This window comes from Medicago sativa, chromosome 2 (genome assembly GCF_051527215.1).
Source record: "Medicago sativa cultivar Bolivia chromosome 2, Bolivia_mono, whole genome shotgun sequence".
In the NCBI taxonomy this organism is placed as follows: domain Eukaryota; kingdom Viridiplantae; phylum Streptophyta; class Magnoliopsida; order Fabales; family Fabaceae; genus Medicago; species Medicago sativa.
The window spans coordinates 2,191,246-2,212,206 of NC_140750.1; the positions used below are offsets into that span (position 1 = coordinate 2,191,246).

General features: G+C 35.6%; 1 protein-coding gene across 1 annotated transcript; it reads left to right on the forward strand.

Annotated features, from left to right (window-relative positions):
* The first annotated feature begins 328 nt into the window (after positions 1-328).
* Positions 329-3,383, forward strand: LOC146943544 (uncharacterized). Its single transcript, XM_085747718.1, has 3 exons — positions 329-606; positions 673-2,454; positions 3,362-3,383. The coding sequence occupies exons 1-3, from the start codon at positions 329-331 to the stop codon at positions 3,381-3,383; spliced, it is 2,082 nt and encodes a 693-aa protein (XP_085603844.1).
* Positions 3,384-20,961: the final 17,578 nt, after the last annotated feature.

The window sequence follows — 20,961 nt, forward strand, 5'->3', positions numbered from 1 at the left end:
TTTAAAGAATTATTCCGCTGCAGTTTATTAAGATTCTTTATGTTGGCCTTAAATAAATAGATATTTTCTATTTATGAATTTTTGAAAAGTAGTGTGACACTCCGTTGTGTGATTACTCTGATTATAATAATTAATATTACGTTGTTGGGAGAACGGGGTGTTACAATTGGTATCAGAGCAGGTCGGTCTGTCCGGCCAATTAGTAGAGTCGTGTCGAGCCATGTAGAGTTGTTTGACAATTTATATTGTCTTAGTTGTGCTGATTTTTGTTGTTATGTAGAGTAGAGACCTGGATGCTGCGAATATTATCTGTTACAAGAGAAATAGAATGGCTGGAAGAAACGATGTTGCGGTTGCTGCTGCGTTGGAAGCTGTAGCCCAAGCTATAGGACAACAACAAAATGTTGGTGCTGGTGTTAATGCTGACGTAAGAATGTTGGAGGCCTTTCTGAGGAATCATCCTCCTACCTTCAAAGGAAGGTACGACCCTGATGGAGCACAGACATGGCTCAAAGAAGTTGAAAGTGTTTTCAAGGTTATGCAATGTACTGATGACCAGAAGGTACGTTTTGGTACGCACATGCTAGCTGAGGAAGCTGATGATTGGTGGGTGAGTCTCTTACCTGAATTAGAGCAAGGTGATGCAGTTGTGACTTGGGCTGTGTTTAGGAGGGAGTTCCTAAACAGATATTTCCCTGAGGATGTTCGCGGAAGGAAAGAGATTGAGTTCCTTGAGCTGAAGCAAGGAAACATGTCGGTGACAGAGTATGCAGCAAAGTTTGTGGAGTTGGCTCAGTTCTATCCACACTATACTGGAGACAATGCTGAATTTTCTACGTGCATAAAGTTTGAGAATGGTTTGCGTGCTGATATTAAGCGAGCCATTGGTTACCAGCAGATCCGTGACTTTTCTGCTTTGGTGAGCAGATGCAGAATCTATGAAGATGATACCAAAGCTCACTACAAGGTGATGAGTGACCGTAGAGGTAAGGGACAGCAGAGTCGTCCGAAGCCTTACAGTGCCCCTGCTGACAAGGGCAAACAGAGGATGCCTGAGGAAAGGAGACCCAAGGGAAGAGATGTTCAAGCTGAGATAGTTTGCTACAAGTGTGGTGAGAAAGGCCACAAGAGTAATGCATGTACTCAACGGGATGAGAAGAAGTGTCATCGTTGTGGCAAGAAAGGGCATATCATGGCTGAGTGCAAGCGTGGTGACATGGTTTGTTTCAATTGTGATGAAGAGGGTCATCTTAGTTCTCAGTGCAAGAAGCCTAAGAAGACTCAGACTAATGGGAAGGTGTTTGCATTGGCCGGTACACAAACGGCTAATGAAGATCGACTTATCAGAGGTACTTGTTTCTTTAATGGTACTCCTTTAATTGCTATTATTGATACTGGTGCTACACATTGTTTCATTGCTGTTGATTGTGCAAATAAGTTGGGTTTAGTTATGTCAAGTATGCCTGTGGAAATGGTTGTTGAAACTCCAGCTAAGGGTTCAGTAACCACATCGTTTGTTTGTCAGGGTTGCCCTATATCCATGTATGGTAGAGATTTTGAAGTTGATCTTGTATGTTTGCCATTGACGGGTATGGGTGTGATCCTTGGTATGAACTGGTTGGAATACAACCATGTGCATATTAATTGTTTTAGAAAGATGGTGTACTTTTCTTCTGCTGAAGAAGAGAGTGGAGCAGAATTTTTATCTACCAAGCAGCTGAAGCGGTTAGAGCATGATGGAAACTTAATGTTTTCCTTGATGGCGTATTTGTCTGTAGAGAGTCAGTCGATAATTGATAGATTGCCCGTGGTGAATGAATTTCCTGAAGTTTTTCCTGATGAGATTCCAGATGTGCCACCAGAGAGGGAGGTTGAATTTTCGATTGATCTTGTACCGGGTACGAAGCCTGTGTCGATGGCTCCTTACCTTATGTCAGCCCCCGAGTTGGCAGAATCGAAGAAGCAGTTGGAAGAATTGCTTGATAAGAAGTTTGTAAGACCGAGTGTCTCACCTTGGGGAGCGCCGGTATTGTTGGTGAAGAAGAAGGATGGTAGCATGAGATTGTGCATAGATTACCGTCAGCTTAATAAAGTGACGATAAAGAACAGGTATCCACTTTCGAGAATTGACGACTTGATGGATCAATTATTGGGTGCTCGCGTGTTTAGTAAAATTGATTTGAGGTCAGGTTACCATCAGATTAAGGTGAAGGATGAAGATATGCAGAAGACGGCCTTTAGGACACGGTATGGCCATTATGAGTATAAAGTGATGCCCTTCGGTGTCACTAATGCGCCAGGTGTGTTCATGGAGTATATGAACAGAATTTTTCATGCTTTTCTGGATAAGTTTGTTGTTGTATTTATTGATGATATCTTGATTTATTCTAAGACTGAAGAAGAGCATGCAGAACATCTGAAGATTGTGTTGCAGGTGCTGAAAGAGAATAAGTTGTATGCAAAGTTGTCAAAGTGCAAGTTCTGGTTAAGTGAAGTAAGTTTCCTTGGCCATATTATTTTTGGTAGTGGTATTGCAGTTGACCCGTCGAAGGTTGAAGCGGTCTCACAATGGGAGACTCCTAAGTCAGTTACAGAGATTAGAAGTTTTCTTGGTTTGGCTGGTTATTACAGAAGATTTATCGAAGGATTTTCGAAGTTGGCACTTCCATTGACTCAGTTGACCTGTAAAGGTAAAGCTTTTGTGTGGGATGCTCAGTGTGAGAATAATTTCAATGAGTTGAAGCGAAGATTGACAACGGCTCCAATTTTAATTTTACCAGAGCCGGATAAACCTTTTGTGGTATATTGTGATGCGTCCAAGTTGGGCTTAGGTGGTGTGCTTATGCAAGATGGCAAGGTAGTAGCTTATGCTTCGAGACAGTTGAGAATACATGAGAAGAATTATCCTACACATGATTTAGAGTTGGCTGCTGTGGTTTTTGTGTTGAAAATTTGGAGGCATTATTTGTACGGTTCCAGATTTGAAGTGTTTAGTGATCATAAGAGTCTGAAATATTTATTTGATCAAAAAGAGTTGAACATGAGGCAGAGAAGGTGGCTAGAGTTGTTGAAAGATTATGATTTTGGCTTAAATTACCATCCGGGTAAAGCTAATGTGGTTGCAGATGCCTTGAGTAGGAAAACGTTGCACATGTCGGCTATGATGGTGAAAGAATTTGAATTGCTGGAACAGTTTAGAGACTTAAGTCTTGTTTGTGAATTGGCACCTCAGAGTGTGCAGTTGGGTATGTTGAAAATTAATAATGATTTCTTGAAGAGTATCAAAGAAGCCCAGGAGGTTGATGTGAAATTTGTAGACTTGATGGGTGCTAGTAATCAGAATGCAGATGGTGATTTTCAGGTTGATGATCAAGGAGTATTGAGATTCCGAGGTAGGATTTGTATTCCTAATAATAATGAATTGAAAAAGTTGATTTTAGAAGAAAGTCACAGAAGCAACTTGAGTATCCATCCGGGAGCTACAAAGATGTACCACGACTTGAAGAAACTATTTTGGTGGTCTGGGTTGAAGCGAGATGTCGCACAATTTGTATATGCTTGTTTGACTTGTCAGAAATCGAAAGTTGAACATCAGAAGCCTGCTGGTTTGTTGACGCCTTTAGATGTGCCGGAATGGAAATGGGATAGCATCTCCATGGACTTTGTGACGAGTTTACCAAACACTCAAAGAGGGCATGATGCCATTTGGGTTGTTGTCGATAGATTGACGAAGTCGGCACACTTTATTCCAATTAATATCACTTATTCGGTAGCCCAGTTGGCGGAGATTTATATTCATAATATTGTGAAGTTGCATGGTGTCCCGTCGAGTATTGTGTCGGATAGAGATCCGAGGTTCGCTTCGAGATTTTGGAAGAGCTTGCAAGAAGCTTTGGGCTCTCAGCTGAAGTTGAGTTCAGCTTATCATCCGCAAACAGATGGTCAGTCGGAAAGGACGATTCAATCATTAGAAGATTTGTTGAGGGTGTGTGTACTTGAGCAAGGTGGAGCTTGGGACAGTCACCTACCATTGATAGAGTTCACGTACAACAATAGTTGCCATTCGAGTATTGGTATGGCACCTTTCGAAGCTTTATATGGTCGAAGGTGTAGAACTCCTTTATGTTGGTTTGAGTCGGGTGAAAGTATTGTGTTGGGACCTGAAATAGTTCAGCAGACTACGGAGAAGGTCAAGATGATAAGAGAGCATATGAAAGCGTCGCAGAGTCGACAGAAAAGTTATCATGACAAGCGTTGGAAGGACCTTGAGTTTCAAGAGGGTGACCATGTGTTCTTGAGAGTCACTCCTATGACCGGTGTGGGTCGTGCATTGAAGTCCAAGAAGTTGACTCCAAAGTTTATTGGTCCTTATCAAATATCTGAGAGAATTGGCACGGTGGCTTATAGAGTTGGTTTGCCACCACATCTTTCGAACTTGCATGATGTGTTTCATGTGTCGCAACTTCGGAAGTATGTAGCGGACCCTTCACATGTTATTCCTAGAGATGATGTGCAAGTTAGGGACAATCTTACGGTGGAAACTTTACCTTTGAGGATTGATGATCGTAAGGTGAAGACGTTGAGAGGCAAAGATATACCTCTAGTGAGGGTTGTTTGGGGAGGAGCAACTGGTGAAAGTCTTACTTGGGAGTTGGAGAGTAAGATGCAGGAGTCATATCCTGAGTTGTTTGCTTGAGGTAATATTTCGAGGACGAAATTCTATAAGTTGGGGAGAGTTGTAACGCCCCATTTTTATTCTATTACTTTTAATAGATGTGTGAATATTTTTATATGACTTTATCTGTTAAATATATGATTTTATGTGAAATATGTGTTTTTGGTGATTTTATGTGATATATGGTGTGATGCTATTTTATTATATGATTTAGGGAGTTGTATATTATTTAAATGAGTATGGCTTTATTATTTGTGGAAACATTAGGAGAAATAAAAATAGGAGTAAAATATTAATATTTTGGTTAATGGGAGTTAATTAGTAATTATGTGAGTTTAAGGGAGTTAAGAAAAATAAAGGAGAGGTTATGTTTATTGGGAAATAGAATAGAGAGGAGTCAGAAACATTTTTCACGTACAAAAGAAAAACATAAGTTTTGGGAGAAGAAGAGAAAACCTAGAAGAGGAGGAACAATTCTGTAAGCTTTTGATTCATCTAAACTAAGGTAAGGGTGGGATTCCTTTCAATAATCATAATATATAATTTGAAAATTGATGAATTTGTTGTTCTTGGTGTTTTAGGGTTTGAGAAGTTATGTTAGATGATGAATTATGATGAAACTTGTTGTTGAATTGCATGATTATATGTTGTTTTATCCCCTATGTTGTCTAATAAACCTGTAAACATGTTTCTAATTCATTTTGGGTGATTAGGGGATCAAAAAATGGGTTTTGGAGTGAAAACTGGTATGTTCTCGTAAATCTGTCCATGTCCCATCGTAGTACGATGCTGGGAAATCGTACTACGATTTTTCCAGCAGCAAAAACAAAATTTTCAGTATATCCCATCGTAGTACGATGCATTCCATCGTAGTACGCTGTAACAGTGACAGCATTCCCCTGTTTCGTGTTCTTGCGTCTTTTTCACCCGTTTTTGTTTTGAATTAGCTTTCGGTGTAAACATGAAAGTTGTAGATAATTAAGTTAGCTTTCTAATGGCCTTGGTTTGGAGTGGAAAAGATTTGTAGATTTTGAGTTATGATAAAAATAGTCAAAGTGGGTCTTTAGAAAACTTTAAGAAAACTTAGCAAAACTAATCCCAAGTTAGTCTAAAAACTTATGGTTGGTTTCCCAACTTCAAACTTAAGTGTTAGGGATTTAGTTGAGGTGTTTTATGGGTATTTGGCTTATGTCCTATTGATCAAAACTTAATTGCTTTTGGGGGATGTTTTAGACTTTGAGATGAATGTAATTGATTTATAAATATATGCTATGTTGTTGATTCCCGTTGTTGACGTTGTTGTAACGTCTAATGTCAAAGTTGGGGAGTGTGTCATAATTGTTGTAGGCACATATGTTGTTGTTGTAGTCGTTGTTGAAGTTGTATGTTGATATACACAAGTCGAGTCCATATGCATACTCATGTTCTGTTGGGGGCTTATGCCCTGGAATGTTTATCATTCAAATTGTTGGGGGCTTATGCCCTGGAATGTTATCATTCACCTGTTGGGGGCTTATGCCCTGGGATGCTTTAACCATCCAAATCGTTGGGGCCTTATGCCCTGGAATGCTTAGCATTCAACGCGCGTAGATTGGTACCACCTGCATGATGCATTAGTTGTTGTTGTCGTTGTAGCATTGTCGAGTTGTTGTCGTTGTAGCATTGTCGAGTTGTTGTCGTTGTCGCATTGTCGAGTTGTCGGTGTCGTTGTGGATAACGTTGTTGTTGTTGTTGTTGTTGTACCTTGTTGCTGAAAATAATTATGTCGTTGCTTATGTGTTTATTTAAATACATTATTAATGATGCCTGTTGTGATATGCTTTGTTGTTTTCATTAATTTGATGAATTATATATTATTATTATTGGATAAGTTTCTCACCCCTTCTGCGTATATGTTGCCTCGACCGTGGGTAATGTGCAGGTACTGATGACTTGTAGGTTTGGTCGGCTCAAGTGTCTAGGGCTCTGATACATACTAGAATGGGGAAATCGTTGCGAATGTCTTCTCATTTCTTTTATGTATCACATATTTTGGAAAAGACTTGCTATTAGAGTTTATCGTTGTTGAAAATAAAGTTGAATTATGTTGGGGCCTTTGTGCCAAGATTTTCATTGATGTTGAATTTTGGTTGAAATTATATTTTTAAAGAATTATTCCGCTGCAGTTTATTAAGATTCTTTATGTTGGCCTTAAATAAATAGATATTTTCTATTTATGAATTTTTGAAAAGTAGTGTGACACTCCGTTGTGTGATTACTCTGATTATAATAATTAATATTACGTTGTTGGGAGAACGGGGTGTTACAGTCATAATTTAAATTGGCGTAATTGGTTTCGAAAGTAGTTTTTTGTTTTTATTTGTAACACTATAAATAAAATAATTAATGTTTTTAAATTAATATTTTTTTATCATTATCATTAATATTTATTTATTATTATTTGTATTTAATTTTACAATAAATATATTATGCCAAAAAAGAGGAAAAACGAAAAAAAAAAACCATTACGGCCAAACCAAATGGAGGTAATGAATAAAAAAATTTTAAAAAAAAAAGACAAAGAAGTGATGGCTCTGACGCGCGCAGAAAAAGCAGTCCATTACCGCCAAATGAAACGGCGGTAATGGGGGAAAACGACAAAACAAATTTTTTTTTCTTCCAAAGTGGGTCATTTTGGTATTTTATTTTGAAAGGGGGTCAAATGTTTCATTTTTTTTTCGCAATAGGGTCGGAAAAAAAAATTCACATTAACATGTTTGTTGGGGCCTAAAAAATTAACATCTCTAACACTCTGTTTGGTAGAAGAGAAAAAGGAGAGAGAGAAGTTGAAAAGAGAGAGATTTAAGAGAAAATGAGTATTTCTTTAGTTTGGCTGTGGTGAGAAATAGGGGAGAGAGAGATAAAACATGTAGGGCCCACGTGTTTTTTAGTCTTCGCACAACAACGAAGAAACTGGCCAGAGTTCCAATTTTTATTGATTTTCCAATTGTGCCCTTTCATTGCATCATAAAAGACAAGAAAAAATACACCTAAAGTCTGAAACAGTTTGTGCATAGCTGCGAGAGAGAATAAGTAGTGCAACAAAAATAGGTTTTTTAATTTGTGAAATGGGTAGTATTTTATTTTTTGACACAATCAGTTTTGTTTTTTATTTTTTATTTTTATGTACGGCACAATCTTATCAATTACATTAAGCAAATATAAATTACTATTTGACGAAATAATTACATTAATAAGAAAAAATAACATAAATTAATCAAATAGAAATTAATAATTAAAATTAATTGTTTAATTAAATTAATATTGATAGAAAATGTGCTTCAAAACAACATTAATTATGTATTTGTTTGTTGGGTTAAAGGGTATCTTTGTCCTTTCAAAAATAAATGCATTTCTCTCTCTTCTATTTCTCCAATCTTTCTCTTCTACCAAACAATCCATCAAATCTACTCTATTTCTCACCTTTTTCTCTCTTCCCACACTCTCTCTCACCTATTTCTCTCTTCAGAACTTCTCTTCCAATCCAATCCAAACACACCCTAAATTCAAATTTTAAGAACCGTATTGATCTTAATTTGGCAATCAACATAAGTTAGCTCCTAAGTTTAATTGATGTCACTAATACTACTAGGATTAACAAAAACCTAGTACATTTTGCGCACAAGGAAAGACCCACCACACTCAAATTCTGATGGAAACAAGAAACATGAAAATCACTTTTCACCAAAAACTACCTTTCTCTCATCCTTGCTTGCCTCCAACAGGAACAGTTCAGTGCAATTATGGAGTCCCAATTTCCTTTATCTCGAACAAGAATCCAAGATAATACTATCAACTGTTTGCAAAAGATTATTTTTCGTCTTTAAATCTCTGAGTTTGCTTTCATCATCGAATTTTTGTTGTTTCAGAGTCGCACATGATACTGAGCAATGGTGATTCCGTTCCCCACCAATCCCAATATTCTTTAGATTGAAGTAAATTTTCTATTTTCATTGTCCAATGATCGTAGTGACCATCGAACTTAAGGAACGTGGGTTGCATGAAGTTGCTTGATTCAGCCATGAGGAAAAATTGATGGAGATGCAAGAATAATCTTGAAGCTAAAATAGACGAGTAACAACCGTGTATAACAAAATTTATCAACAAACACTCACCAGAAGAAACTACAGTTTGACTCATGTTGAGTCTATGATACGAATTATTATAAGGCAATAAATGAATTCTCAATTTTCATTATACAAATGAGTTTCTAGGGTGAGTGTCTTTCATAGGCTCAATTTCAACTCCAAGGGTAATGAAACTAACTTCTAACACCTATTTAGATTTCTTCTTGTAATAAAAGTTCATTTCATTAAAAAATTAAGACAAATTATACTTTTAAGTTTTTGACAAAAAGTTAAATCAACTCATTTCATTTCATTAATAATAACATGTCAATACGTGTTAAAATATGATCATATATTTGAAAACTAACATGTAACAATGACGTTTTTGTTTACAAGCGAACGGCATTATTTGCTTCTTTCTTTTGTATATTTGGAACGTTAGTAACTTAGTATCCTATCCATTTCCTTTTTCCACGTTCTCTTGGTTACAATGTCAAGCCACGTCTTGCTTCAAAGTATACAATACAAAAATGAAATGGTCAAGTAGAGGGGTTGAAATTAAATTTGGAAATGCAGTTGAAGATTCTTCAACACTTTCTATGGTTCTGCATTTGTTTCATCATGTCAAGTCTAGATTGAGAAGTTTACATGGACTATATGCAACTATTAATTAATGGAACCTCCAAAGTCTTGTAATCATAAAAAAAATTAGGTGTTCTGCATTAGCAAATCTCTGGTTGGGAATTTTGTGTGAAATCAATATTAAAATATGTAGTCATACAATTTTTACTATTGAAATCTGTATTTCTCATTTTTTTTTTAAAATCTATTATATATCTGCATAATGAGAAACACTAAATAATTCCTTTCAGAAAAAAAAGAGAAAGAAACACTATAAATAATTTTTTTCCCATCATGCTTGTGCATAATGCCTTTTTCTTTTCAAAAATTTTTGTGTTTGTTTATTTATTTAAAAAAAATATTGACTTTTTCTCTCCAAAATATTTTGTTACAACAATATTTTTCTTTGTTCTTATTTATTCCTTAGAGATATATACAAGACGTGTCAGACACTAAATATGAATATATATCTTTCAGTTAAATTTTGAACATTGATCCTTTAAGTTGTTGCCTTGTGAAAGTTTAGGTCATTCCACTAAAACTAACTTTGGCTGGTACAATTTTTACAATGTTATTGGTATCATATTGATATTTTACTAAATGATAGTTCATTTAACCATTCGTATAAACAACACCAATAACAAAACAGTAATTTTATTTTTTAGAATTACATTACAGAAATTCTTTATCATATGTAAAATCAAACAGAATTTCAAATGTGAACCTATTCTCCCATAATTTTGTCGTTTTACAACCGTAGATTTTGACATATCAAAGTTGAAATGACTACGTTTTAAAATTGTGAAGTGTACAATTAAATACTCATATTTGACAATATGATTTACTACATGCAATAATGTTACATGGAGTATTTAATAAGAAAATAAAAACCCAGAAAATATTTAGTAATCCATTCTCAACTACATACACAGGACTGAATCATCATTTTCATAGCAACTGGCAAATCCAAATTGCTCCACAACACCCAACCATGTCGACAGTCAACTAACTCCAAAACAACTATTGATTTATGAATATTTAGCAATATATAGTACAGTAGGAGTATAGTATAATCAAGCAGCAAAGCAAGCAAAACAGCTTTCCTTATTTAATTTATTGTGACACGCAATTTGAAGATTTAAAATTAGCATGAAATTAATAGCACTCCACCTAGTACATGTTGTGGCACACACACAAATTCAACCCTTTCAAACCTCCATGAACTTAGACACTATACGGGCACTGTTCATGGAAAGCCTCAGCTGGCTTTCTTTTCAAGAATCTTGGTTTTAATTTATTGTGACGCTTAATTCAACTTTTAGTTTTTCAGAATTGTACAGTTTTTGTTACTTTTAAATAGTTAAAATATTTGAACTAATTTTTTTTTTATCAATATTTTAACTTTTATTAGTTAAAGTATTAATAAAAAAATTAGTTGAAATATTTGTACAAATTTAATTGGTGAAATAATTTTTTTTTTCTACATTAATTTTTTTTTTCTACATGTATCCAATAATGTCTAAATAAGTTCTTAAAATATAAATGGAGTGTAACAATTAAAACTTGTTTATATTAATGGAGTGTATAACGAGACTAAAATTACACAATTACCATACTTCAAAACTATATAGTATTTTTGAGGATTTTCTTAAAATATTTTATCAAACACAAAAAGAGCAATATATTCTTCATAATTTTTAGTACAATATAGTATTAAATAGGATTTTATGTATGATGTTTAGCATATGTAACACCCATACTAGACGTATCTAGAAAGTCCAGCATGTGTATTAGTTTAGTACTGGATACATTAAAAATTTACAACATAAAAACTTCGAATGAATATTATATACAACAAATGCGTTCGTACAATAATATTACAACTCAGCTTTTCTAAAGAATAATAAATGCATCCCTTAAAATCCACATCATCCAGCAGCGGGTACGAACGGACACTTGTCGCATCATCCATTCGGCTACTAGCTTGCTAATCCATCTTGATATCTGAAACAAATAAGGATTGGGATGAGACATAAAGTCTCAGTGAGTTCCACCTAACCCTAGGCTATAGGCAACCTCGGGGGAAACCTACGGTCACCACGTGTCTACAATACAACCTGACGGTTGATTATACATGTGTGGGGACTTGCTTTCTTAGACGGCGGTGCTTGCTAGGGCCGTCTTAATATTCTTAACTTGTTATTGGCTTCTCTGCTATACGTGTCATGGCGGTGAAGGGGGAACTAAAACCGCATTTCCAAGAGTACACTCTAAGCATCAAGGCTCTCTTATATCTCTATCATGACACGATTCTAAACCGGACGATTAGGGGTAACCTAAGATCGTCGTCGGCATATCTTTCTTTACTTGCTTCTACTTGCTTAATATGTTGTATCTACAACATATCATCTCTTATCACCTTAGTGATTCTTGCTATTTACTACTTCTTGACGAACTACGCCAAGTCTCTACTTGTTCTTGACGATCTACGTCAAGGCTCTATGACATAACATAAACATGTATAATAGATATGCATAGTTAGCTTCATTGATTATGTTAGCGTGTAACAAACAACTTATCTGAGTTCATTTTACGGATTAGTCCCGAGTGAAGTAACCCCGGAAGATAATCCCTTACTACCGGTGATATGCTTAGCAAGAGCGCACCGGACTCCCTTAGTGAACGTGCGGGTCCCTTACGGCTTACCCCATTCCCCTTGGAGAACCTTTTGTACCCAATGTAACGCCCACTTTTTTTTAATTATTTGATTTATTCTTTGTTACTTGATTTATTTGGTTTATTTATTGAGCCTAGAAATATATTTATATATATTTATATGAATTATGTGATGAGATGTGAATATTGATATGACTTATATGTTTATATGAACTATGTGATGTGATGTGTATATTTATATGATTTTATATGATTTATATGATGTGGTGTGATTTTATGTGATTATATATGTGATGTGAATTTAGAATATATTTATATGATTTATGTGTTCTGAATAATTATGTAATGTGAGCCTGGAAATATATTTATATTTATGTGATGTATTTATGTGAATATATGTTATTCGGTGTATAATATACTTGTTATTTTGTGTGAAAATATATATATGTTATTTGGTTTATTATTTATTAGATTATATTTAGTAGGTAATTATAATTATTAGAAAGAGTAAATAGAATAGTTGGAGGGTTATAAATATGAGAGACTAGGTTGGAATAGCTATTACGTAGAAACTGTTTTGTGAGAAGAGTAGCCACCAAAAAGAAGAGAGAAAGCAATTTCCGTTTTTCTGAAACCTACCTCAGTAAAACAATGATATCTCACTCGTTAACCGTTGAATCGTGACGATTTTTGGACACAGCATTCACAACACCTGGGTCTACCTTTTCACCGTTCGGATCGTCGAAACAAGGTCTGAGTTGAGAGAAAACTATCGCGCACTGAAGCAGTATTTTTGGGTGTTTTCATCACTTTGTTTTTCGCAAGCTTTGTTCATCTGAATTAAGGTAAGGGTGAGACTAGCTTTCAATATAATTAAGGGTATGGTTCTGAGAATTGAATTTAACATGATTAGGTTGAGTTTTGGTGAGAATTGAGATTAGGGTTAAATGACCGATTTGATGATTAAACCATGAAAAGATGTTAGATTGATGCAAAATTAGTTTACAGACCTTAGATATTGTCTAGGGTGTTAATTAGATGCCATATGGATGAAAGAATCATGAAGATAGGTGAAAAGTTGTGATTTTTAGGTTTCTGGCCGTACTGACATTCATCGCTCGCAACTGCGAGTAGAAACACTCGCAACGGCGAGCTGCACCGCATCGCTCGCAACTGCGAGCAACGTTACTCGCAACTGCGAGTAGGACCTTCGAGCTCGCCATTGCGAGCAAATTACTCGCCACTGCGAGTTAGGCTGTTAGTTGCCCAAAATTGTCCCGATGCGATCCTTTCGCACGTGTAGTCATGAGTTGATCTTATAAGTAAGAAAAATGGTTGTTTAGGATACTTTCAGAAGTTCCAGAGGTCTGTTTAGGTGACTGAGATTAGTGGTGATGATGTATAAGAATTATTTAAGATGCGTTATGATTATAAGTTGTTATGATTCATTCCCTTTAATGTTGATATGTTATTTAGACGCTATTATATGTTGTATCTTGCTGCTGTTTTCTGTTGTCGACTGTTAGTGTCTTGAGGTTGCATGAGTCGGTCTATGTTGTTGGAATTTAAGAAGTTGTCCATGATTATGAGTCGTATGAGTTGTACACGTCGTTGTCTAAGTTGTTGGAAGTTGAGTCCATTGCATACTCGTATAAGTTGGTTGAGGGCTTGATGCCCTGGAATGCTTAGTCATTCACATGATTGGTGAGGGCTTGATGCCCTGGAGCTTTTGCTCACTATGTTGGGGGCTTGATGCCCTGAAGAGCCTAATTACGCTCATATAAGTTGGTTGGGAGCTTGATGCTCTGTATTGGTACCACATGCATGATGAAGTTGTCTAAGTTGTTGATGAAGTTGTCTAAGTTGTTGATGAGGTTGTCTAAGTTGTTGTTGAGGTTGTCTGAGTTGTTGTTGAAGTTGTCTGAGTTGTTGTTGAAGTTGTAGTTGCATTGTAGAGTCGTCATAACTTATATTTAATGATGATTTAACGATGATGTTTGACGATGATGCCTTTAATGATGATGTTTGATTATGTTTTGATGATGATGCTTTGATGATGACGTTTGATTATGATTTGATGATGATATTTTGATGATAATGTCTGTTTATGATTGATGATGATAATAATATGATACTAAATGATTATTAATGCTGATGTTTATGATGTCTTAAGTTGTTAAATATATGATGATACTTGATTATGACTTAATGATGATTTTTGCTTATGAATTAGAGATGATAATTGTTTACGAACTAATGATGATATTTGACAATGATAATTGAATATGATTTGATATAATGCTAAATGGTAAATGTTTTAAATGTAAATGATGATTTATGTTGTTAAATGCATTTTGACGAATTATATGTTTAATTTATTGACTGTGAAATCTCACCCCTTCTGCGTATATGTTGCCTCGACCGTGGGTAATGTGCAGGTAATAAAGATTAGAAGTGTTCGTGAGAGGACTCCTCACTTGTGTCTAGGTGCTCTGATATGTAATGGGATGGGGCTTGCTTTCATGAACTTTTTATGAATAAACATTAACTAAAACTTATGAGATTTCTGATAAGGCCTGTGTGCCAAGACTTTTATTATGTCGAATAATTTCCGCTGCATGATTATAGATTTTGATGTTGAATTTTGAAAGATAATTATTATTATCTATTTTGTGGTTTTAAGGAAGTATGTGACATTCCGTTTGTGATTTAAATACTCTGATTTATGATGAAATTTTCAAGTTGGGAAAACGGGGTGTTACAATTGGTATCAGAGCAGGTCGGTCCGTCCGGCCAAGTAGTAGAGTCGTGTCAAGCAACGTAGTGTTGTGTAATAATTTTACATTGTCTTTTGTTGTTCTGACTTGTTGTTTGATTGTATGTTGTTTAAAATTGTTGTTTGTGGTATAGACTAATCCAGAGTTGTTTGCAGGATGTTCAATTTTCGAGGACGAAAATTCTTTAAGTGGGGGAGAGTTGTAACGCCCACTTTTTTTTAATTATTTGATTTATTCTTTGTTACTTGATTTATTTGGTTTATTTATTGAGCCTAGAAATATATTTATATATATTTATATGAATTATGTGATGAGATGTGAATATTGATATGACTTATATGTTTATATGAACTATGTGATGTGATGTGTATATTTATATGATTTTATATGATTTATATGATGTGGTGTGATTTTATGTGATTATATATGTGATGTGAATTTAGAATATATTTATATGATTTATGTGTTCTGAATAATTATGTAATGTGAGCCTGGAAATATATTTATATTTATGTGATGTATTTATGTGAATATATGTTATTCGGTGTATAATATACTTGTTATTTTGTGTGAAAATATATATATGTTATTTGGTTTATTATTTATTAGATTATATTTAGTAGGTAATTATAATTATTAGAAAGAGTAAATAGAATAGTTGGAGGGTTATAAATATGAGAGACTAGGTTGGAATAGCTATTACGTAGAAACTGTTTTGTGAGAAGAGTAGCCACCAAAAAGAAGAGAGAAAGCAATTTCCGTTTTTCTGAAACCTACCTCAGTAAAACAATGATATCTCACTCGTTAACCGTTGGATCGTGACGATTTTTGGACACAGCATTCACAACACCTGGGTCTACCTTTTCACCGTTCGGATCGTCGAAACAAGGTCTGAGTTGAGAGAAAACTATCGCGCACTGAAGCAGTATTTTTGGGTGTTTTCATCACTTTGTTTTTCGCAAGCTTTGTTCATCTGAATTAAGGTAAGGGTGAGACTAGCTTTCAATATAATTAAGGGTATGGTTCTGAGAATTGAATTTAACATGATTAGGTTGAGTTTTGGTGAGAATTGAGATTAGGGTTAAATGACCGATTTGATGATTAAACCATGAAAAGATGTTAGATTGATGCAAAATTAGTTTACAGACCTTAGATATTGTCTAGGGTGTTAATTAGATGCCATATGGATGAAAGAATCATGAAGATAGGTGAAAAGTTGTGATTTTTAGGTTTCTGGCCGTACTGACATTCATCGCTCGCAACTGCGAGTAGAAACACTCGCAACGGCGAGCTGCACCGCATCGCTCGCAACTGCGAGCAACGTTACTCGCAACTGCGAGTAGGACCTTCGAGCTCGCCATTGCGAGCAAATTACTCGCCACTGCGAGTTAGGCTGTTAGTTGCCCAAAATTGTCCCGATGCGATCCTTTCGCACGTGTAGTCATGAGTTGATCTTATAAGTAAGAAAAATGGTTGTTTAGGATACTTTCAGAAGTTCCAGAGGTCTGTTTAGGTGACTGAGATTAGTGGTGATGATGTATAAGAATTATTTAAGATGCGTTATGATTATAAGTTGTTATGATTCATTCCCTTTAATGTTGATATGTTATTTAGACGCTATTATATGTTGTATCTTGCTGCTGTTTTCTGTTGTCGACTGTTAGTGTCTTGAGGTTGCATGAGTCGGTCTATGTTGTTGGAATTTAAGAAGTTGTCCATGATTATGAGTCGTATGAGTTGTACACGTCGTTGTCTAAGTTGTTGGAAGTTGAGTCCATTGCATACTCGTATAAGTTGGTTGAGGGCTTGATGCCCTGGAATGCTTAGTCATTCACATGATTGGTGAGGGCTTGATGCCCTGGAGCTTTTGCTCACTATGTTGGGGGCTTGATGCCCTGAAGAGCCTAATTACGCTCATATAAGTTGGTTGGGAGCTTGATGCTCTGTATTGGTACCACATGCATGATGAAGTTGTCTAAGTTGTTGATGAAGTTGTCTAAGTTGTTGATGAGGTTGTCTAAGTTGTTGTTGAGGTTGTCTGAGTTGTTGTTGAAGTTGTCTGAGTTGTTGTTGAAGTTGTAGTTGCATTGTAGAGTCGTCATAACTTATATTTAATGATGATTTAACGATGATGTTTGACGATGATGCCTTTAATGATGATGTTTGATTATGTTTTGATGATGATGCTTTGATGATGACGTTTGATTATGATTTGATGATGATATTTTGATGATAATGTCTGTTTATGATTGATGATGATAATAATATGATACTAAATGATTATTAATGCTGATGTTTATGATGTCTTAAGTTGTTAAATATATGATGATACTTGATTATGACTTAATGATGATTTTTGCTTATGAATTAGAGATGATAATTGTTTACGAACTAATGATGATATTTGACAATGATAATTGAATATGATTTGATATAATGCTAAATGGTAAATGTTTTAAATGTAAATGATGATTTATGTTGTTAAATGCATTTTGACGAATTATATGTTTAATTTATTGACTGTGAAATCTCACCCCTTCTGCGTATATGTTGCCTCGACCGTGGGTAATGTGCAGGTAATAAAGATTAGAAGTGTTCGTGAGAGGACTCCTCACTTGTGTCTAGGTGCTCTGATATGTAATGGGATGGGGCTTGCTTTCATGAACTTTTTATGAATAAACATTAACTAAAACTTATGAGATTTCTGATAAGGCCTGTGTGCCAAGACTTTTATTATGTCGAATAATTTCCGCTGCATGATTATAGATTTTGATGTTGAATTTTGAAAGATAATTATTATTATCTATTTTGTGGTTTTAAGGAAGTATGTGACATTCCGTTTGTGATTTAAATACTCTGATTTATGATGAAATTTTCAAGTTGGGAAAACGGGGTGTTACACCCAACCTTGGAAGGAATACAAAAGACACGACACCTTAACTTAGTGAAATGCGGCTCCCTTGCGGCTTAACCATTCCCCTTGGGGAACCCCTTGAATCCAATTTGGATAACAAGAGACATGACACTCTTTCTTTCTTAAAAGTCTTAGTCTTATGCATGAAAAATAAACTTAAACATGCCTTCTCTTTTACCTCGGACCCTTACACGATCCCACTAGAGGTAAGCTTAGTGCTTGCTTAACTTACTTCGTGAATGGATACGGAATCGATTCACGTCTTGCCATACTCGTATGGCACTTAACTCTTATGCGAAGAGATTACACTTCGCGTCTTAACATTCTAGGGATCTTGCTAACTAGCTAGTTCTCGACAACTATGTCGAGGCTCTAGTTTTTCCTTGCTTAATGAGTAATTTACTACCCGATTCCTGACATGATTCTCTCGTATACCATGCCTTACTAACATGCATAATACTTTCCTCTTTAACATAAGAATCTTGCTTCCCTTGATCATCATTTGGGACCTTGGTTTGAGGGGTTTACATTCGTAAAAAGACACCACGGAGAAAATCACATCGCGAATCCCCATGCCTACCTAAAGCGAGCAAAACAAAGAGATTTCTCCCTGTCTTACTCGCCTAGGCGAGTAGATTTGCTGGGGAGGCGAGCAGCAGCTCGCAGCTGCGAGTTGGGGGCGAGCAGGACCCCTCATTCGTAGTTCTAGCTCGCCGTGGCGAGTAATAGCTCGCCGTGGCGAGTTAGGACAGTCCAGAACACTTAAAAATGGTATTTTTGACCCAAAAACCTCAAACCAAGTGTCTCTAAGCATATTGGTACATATTTGATCATAGGAAACTTGTAAAACATTCATTTGGCAAGTATACACATGTTTAGTAAGCATGGCAAGAAAAGGGGCAACTAGCATCTTACATAATCCTAGAATGTTCATTGTTTTCTTACTAATCATAAATGGCATAAACATAATCCCAAAGGGTGGGAAAACTATCTAAGGAACTCACCTCATAGCAAACTTGACAATCCTTCAAGCATTAAGCTCAAGCAACAAAACCCTAGCTTGACTCTCTTGCAACCTTAGCTTAAGCCATTCAATCTTGTTGATTTCTTGCAAGCTAAGACTCCTTGATCCTTATCCATAAAGAAACCATTACTTGAACCATCTTTGAGTTTTCCAACAAACAAACCTTAACTTGCCTCCTTGCTTCCAAAGCTCCAAGAATCACAATCCACCTTCTAGCTCTTCAACCCAACCTCTAAACATCATCTTTATCATGAAAGAACCACTTCTTAAACAACTTCATGTCTCAATTCCCAACTTACCAAAACCCTAGATTTATGGAGGAGAAGAGAAGTTGAGGAATCAAACAAAATACAAGCTTCCAATAGCTTAGTAGATCATGAAGTAAACATAACTAGAAGCTTGCCATGAGAGGAAGAAGATTTGGAAGGTTTGATGGAAAGGGAGAAGAGGGAGAGTGGCGTGAGAGATAGAGAGAAGGAAGAGGAAAATGTTTTCCAACAATGAAGAGAGAGAAGTGGGTAAGGGAAATGAGATATTTTTGGGTAAAACCAAATAAATATCCTTCCCACATGAAATTACCATTTTACCCTTGGCTTAAGCGTGTTTAAAACTACACTGATACTTTATCCGTATTATGCTGACATGTCATAAATTATTTCCCATAACTTAATTTTCCATGAATTTAATTCCTCTGGCACGATCACGGGTAATATACCGACACTGACAGGCGGGATATTACATTCTACCCCCCTTAAAAAAATTTCGTCCTCGAAATTTAGAGATCACCTACCGATCATCATGACAAAGACTTACCATCTATGGTTTGATCCATACATCTTCTATTCATACATAATCATAAAGTTCGTCGTATCATGTCCTCATCTTGTTTCTTAGTCCACATGCAACTGAACATAGCCTTCTTGATCTTAATATCACTCAAAATTTAGAGTTAACTTGTTACATCATGACTTAGAATATTCCTTGCTACACAAAGACTTGTCGTCTCGGACTCGTACTTTACCCGCTTAACATAAACCATTCATTAAGGTAACTTATCATAAACATGAACACTCAGGATTTGCCTTTTAACTGAAATCCTACCGGATACTAGGTTTGCCCTGCAGTTCTTACTTGTAACTTTAAAGCATCTTTCCATGCATACGTAATCTTATTGGGTGAACATATACTTCGTATAGCAATTTACTTACTGTACTTTGAGACACATGCTTTTTACTTGCATTACTCATATAAACAATTCCATAAATCTCTTATATCTTTCCGAGTTTTGAGAAATACTCCGACTTTATGCGATTTATTTGCACCTGAATCAATAAATACTTACATAGCTTGACATGAGAATGTAAAATCAACTTGCCAATAGGTACTTCTGACAATCTAATAACCAATATTGTGGTTAACATGTTCTTGAAACTTTCTAGCAAATCTGCTTGCACATACATCAAACATTCTTAATACATTTCCGTGTATCCCATAGGATATTGGCTTCATACGAACATTGTCGTTCCAATAACATGTGCATACTTTCAAGTGACATCTCTTGTTAAATGATAACGATACGTGTTCTAAAATCTTTCTTGAAGAAATTTTTCTGAAACTTTGGTATTCGGATCCTTGGTACGAACTTGTACATGACTAAAAAGATTTTTATCATTTCCAAAACTGATTGTGTAATGGTACCACAGAACCACCGGACGAGTTTCCATATTTTTGAAAAGTTTTAACAACTCGCCCCAAACTTGTCCACGACAAGTTGATCCTGAAGCTCGTACGTCTTAAGTGAGTTTGCTTAAAACGTATCTTATCAGTTTCGTAAATGTAAAATTCCATGAGTTTTTAAAATAAACATCGTTCCCAAGTTCCTTAATACCAATCTTAGTTTTTAAAAGTTATAAAACCATGACTTGACATGTTTTAACAAGTATCGTTTTTACTCATCAAGTTTTTGCATACAAGAGTATGAATCTCATAACACATCACTCAAAAGTTGCTTCTCTATCATGATAACATGCTTGACTTCGAAGATAAATTCCTCCCTTGTCTAACCAATATACATACTCGCAATTCCGCTTACATATCCGTAGGAAAATCCTTGGACCTCACATGTTTTCCCAATATCCTCATTCATGCATCCTGAATAATTCATAATT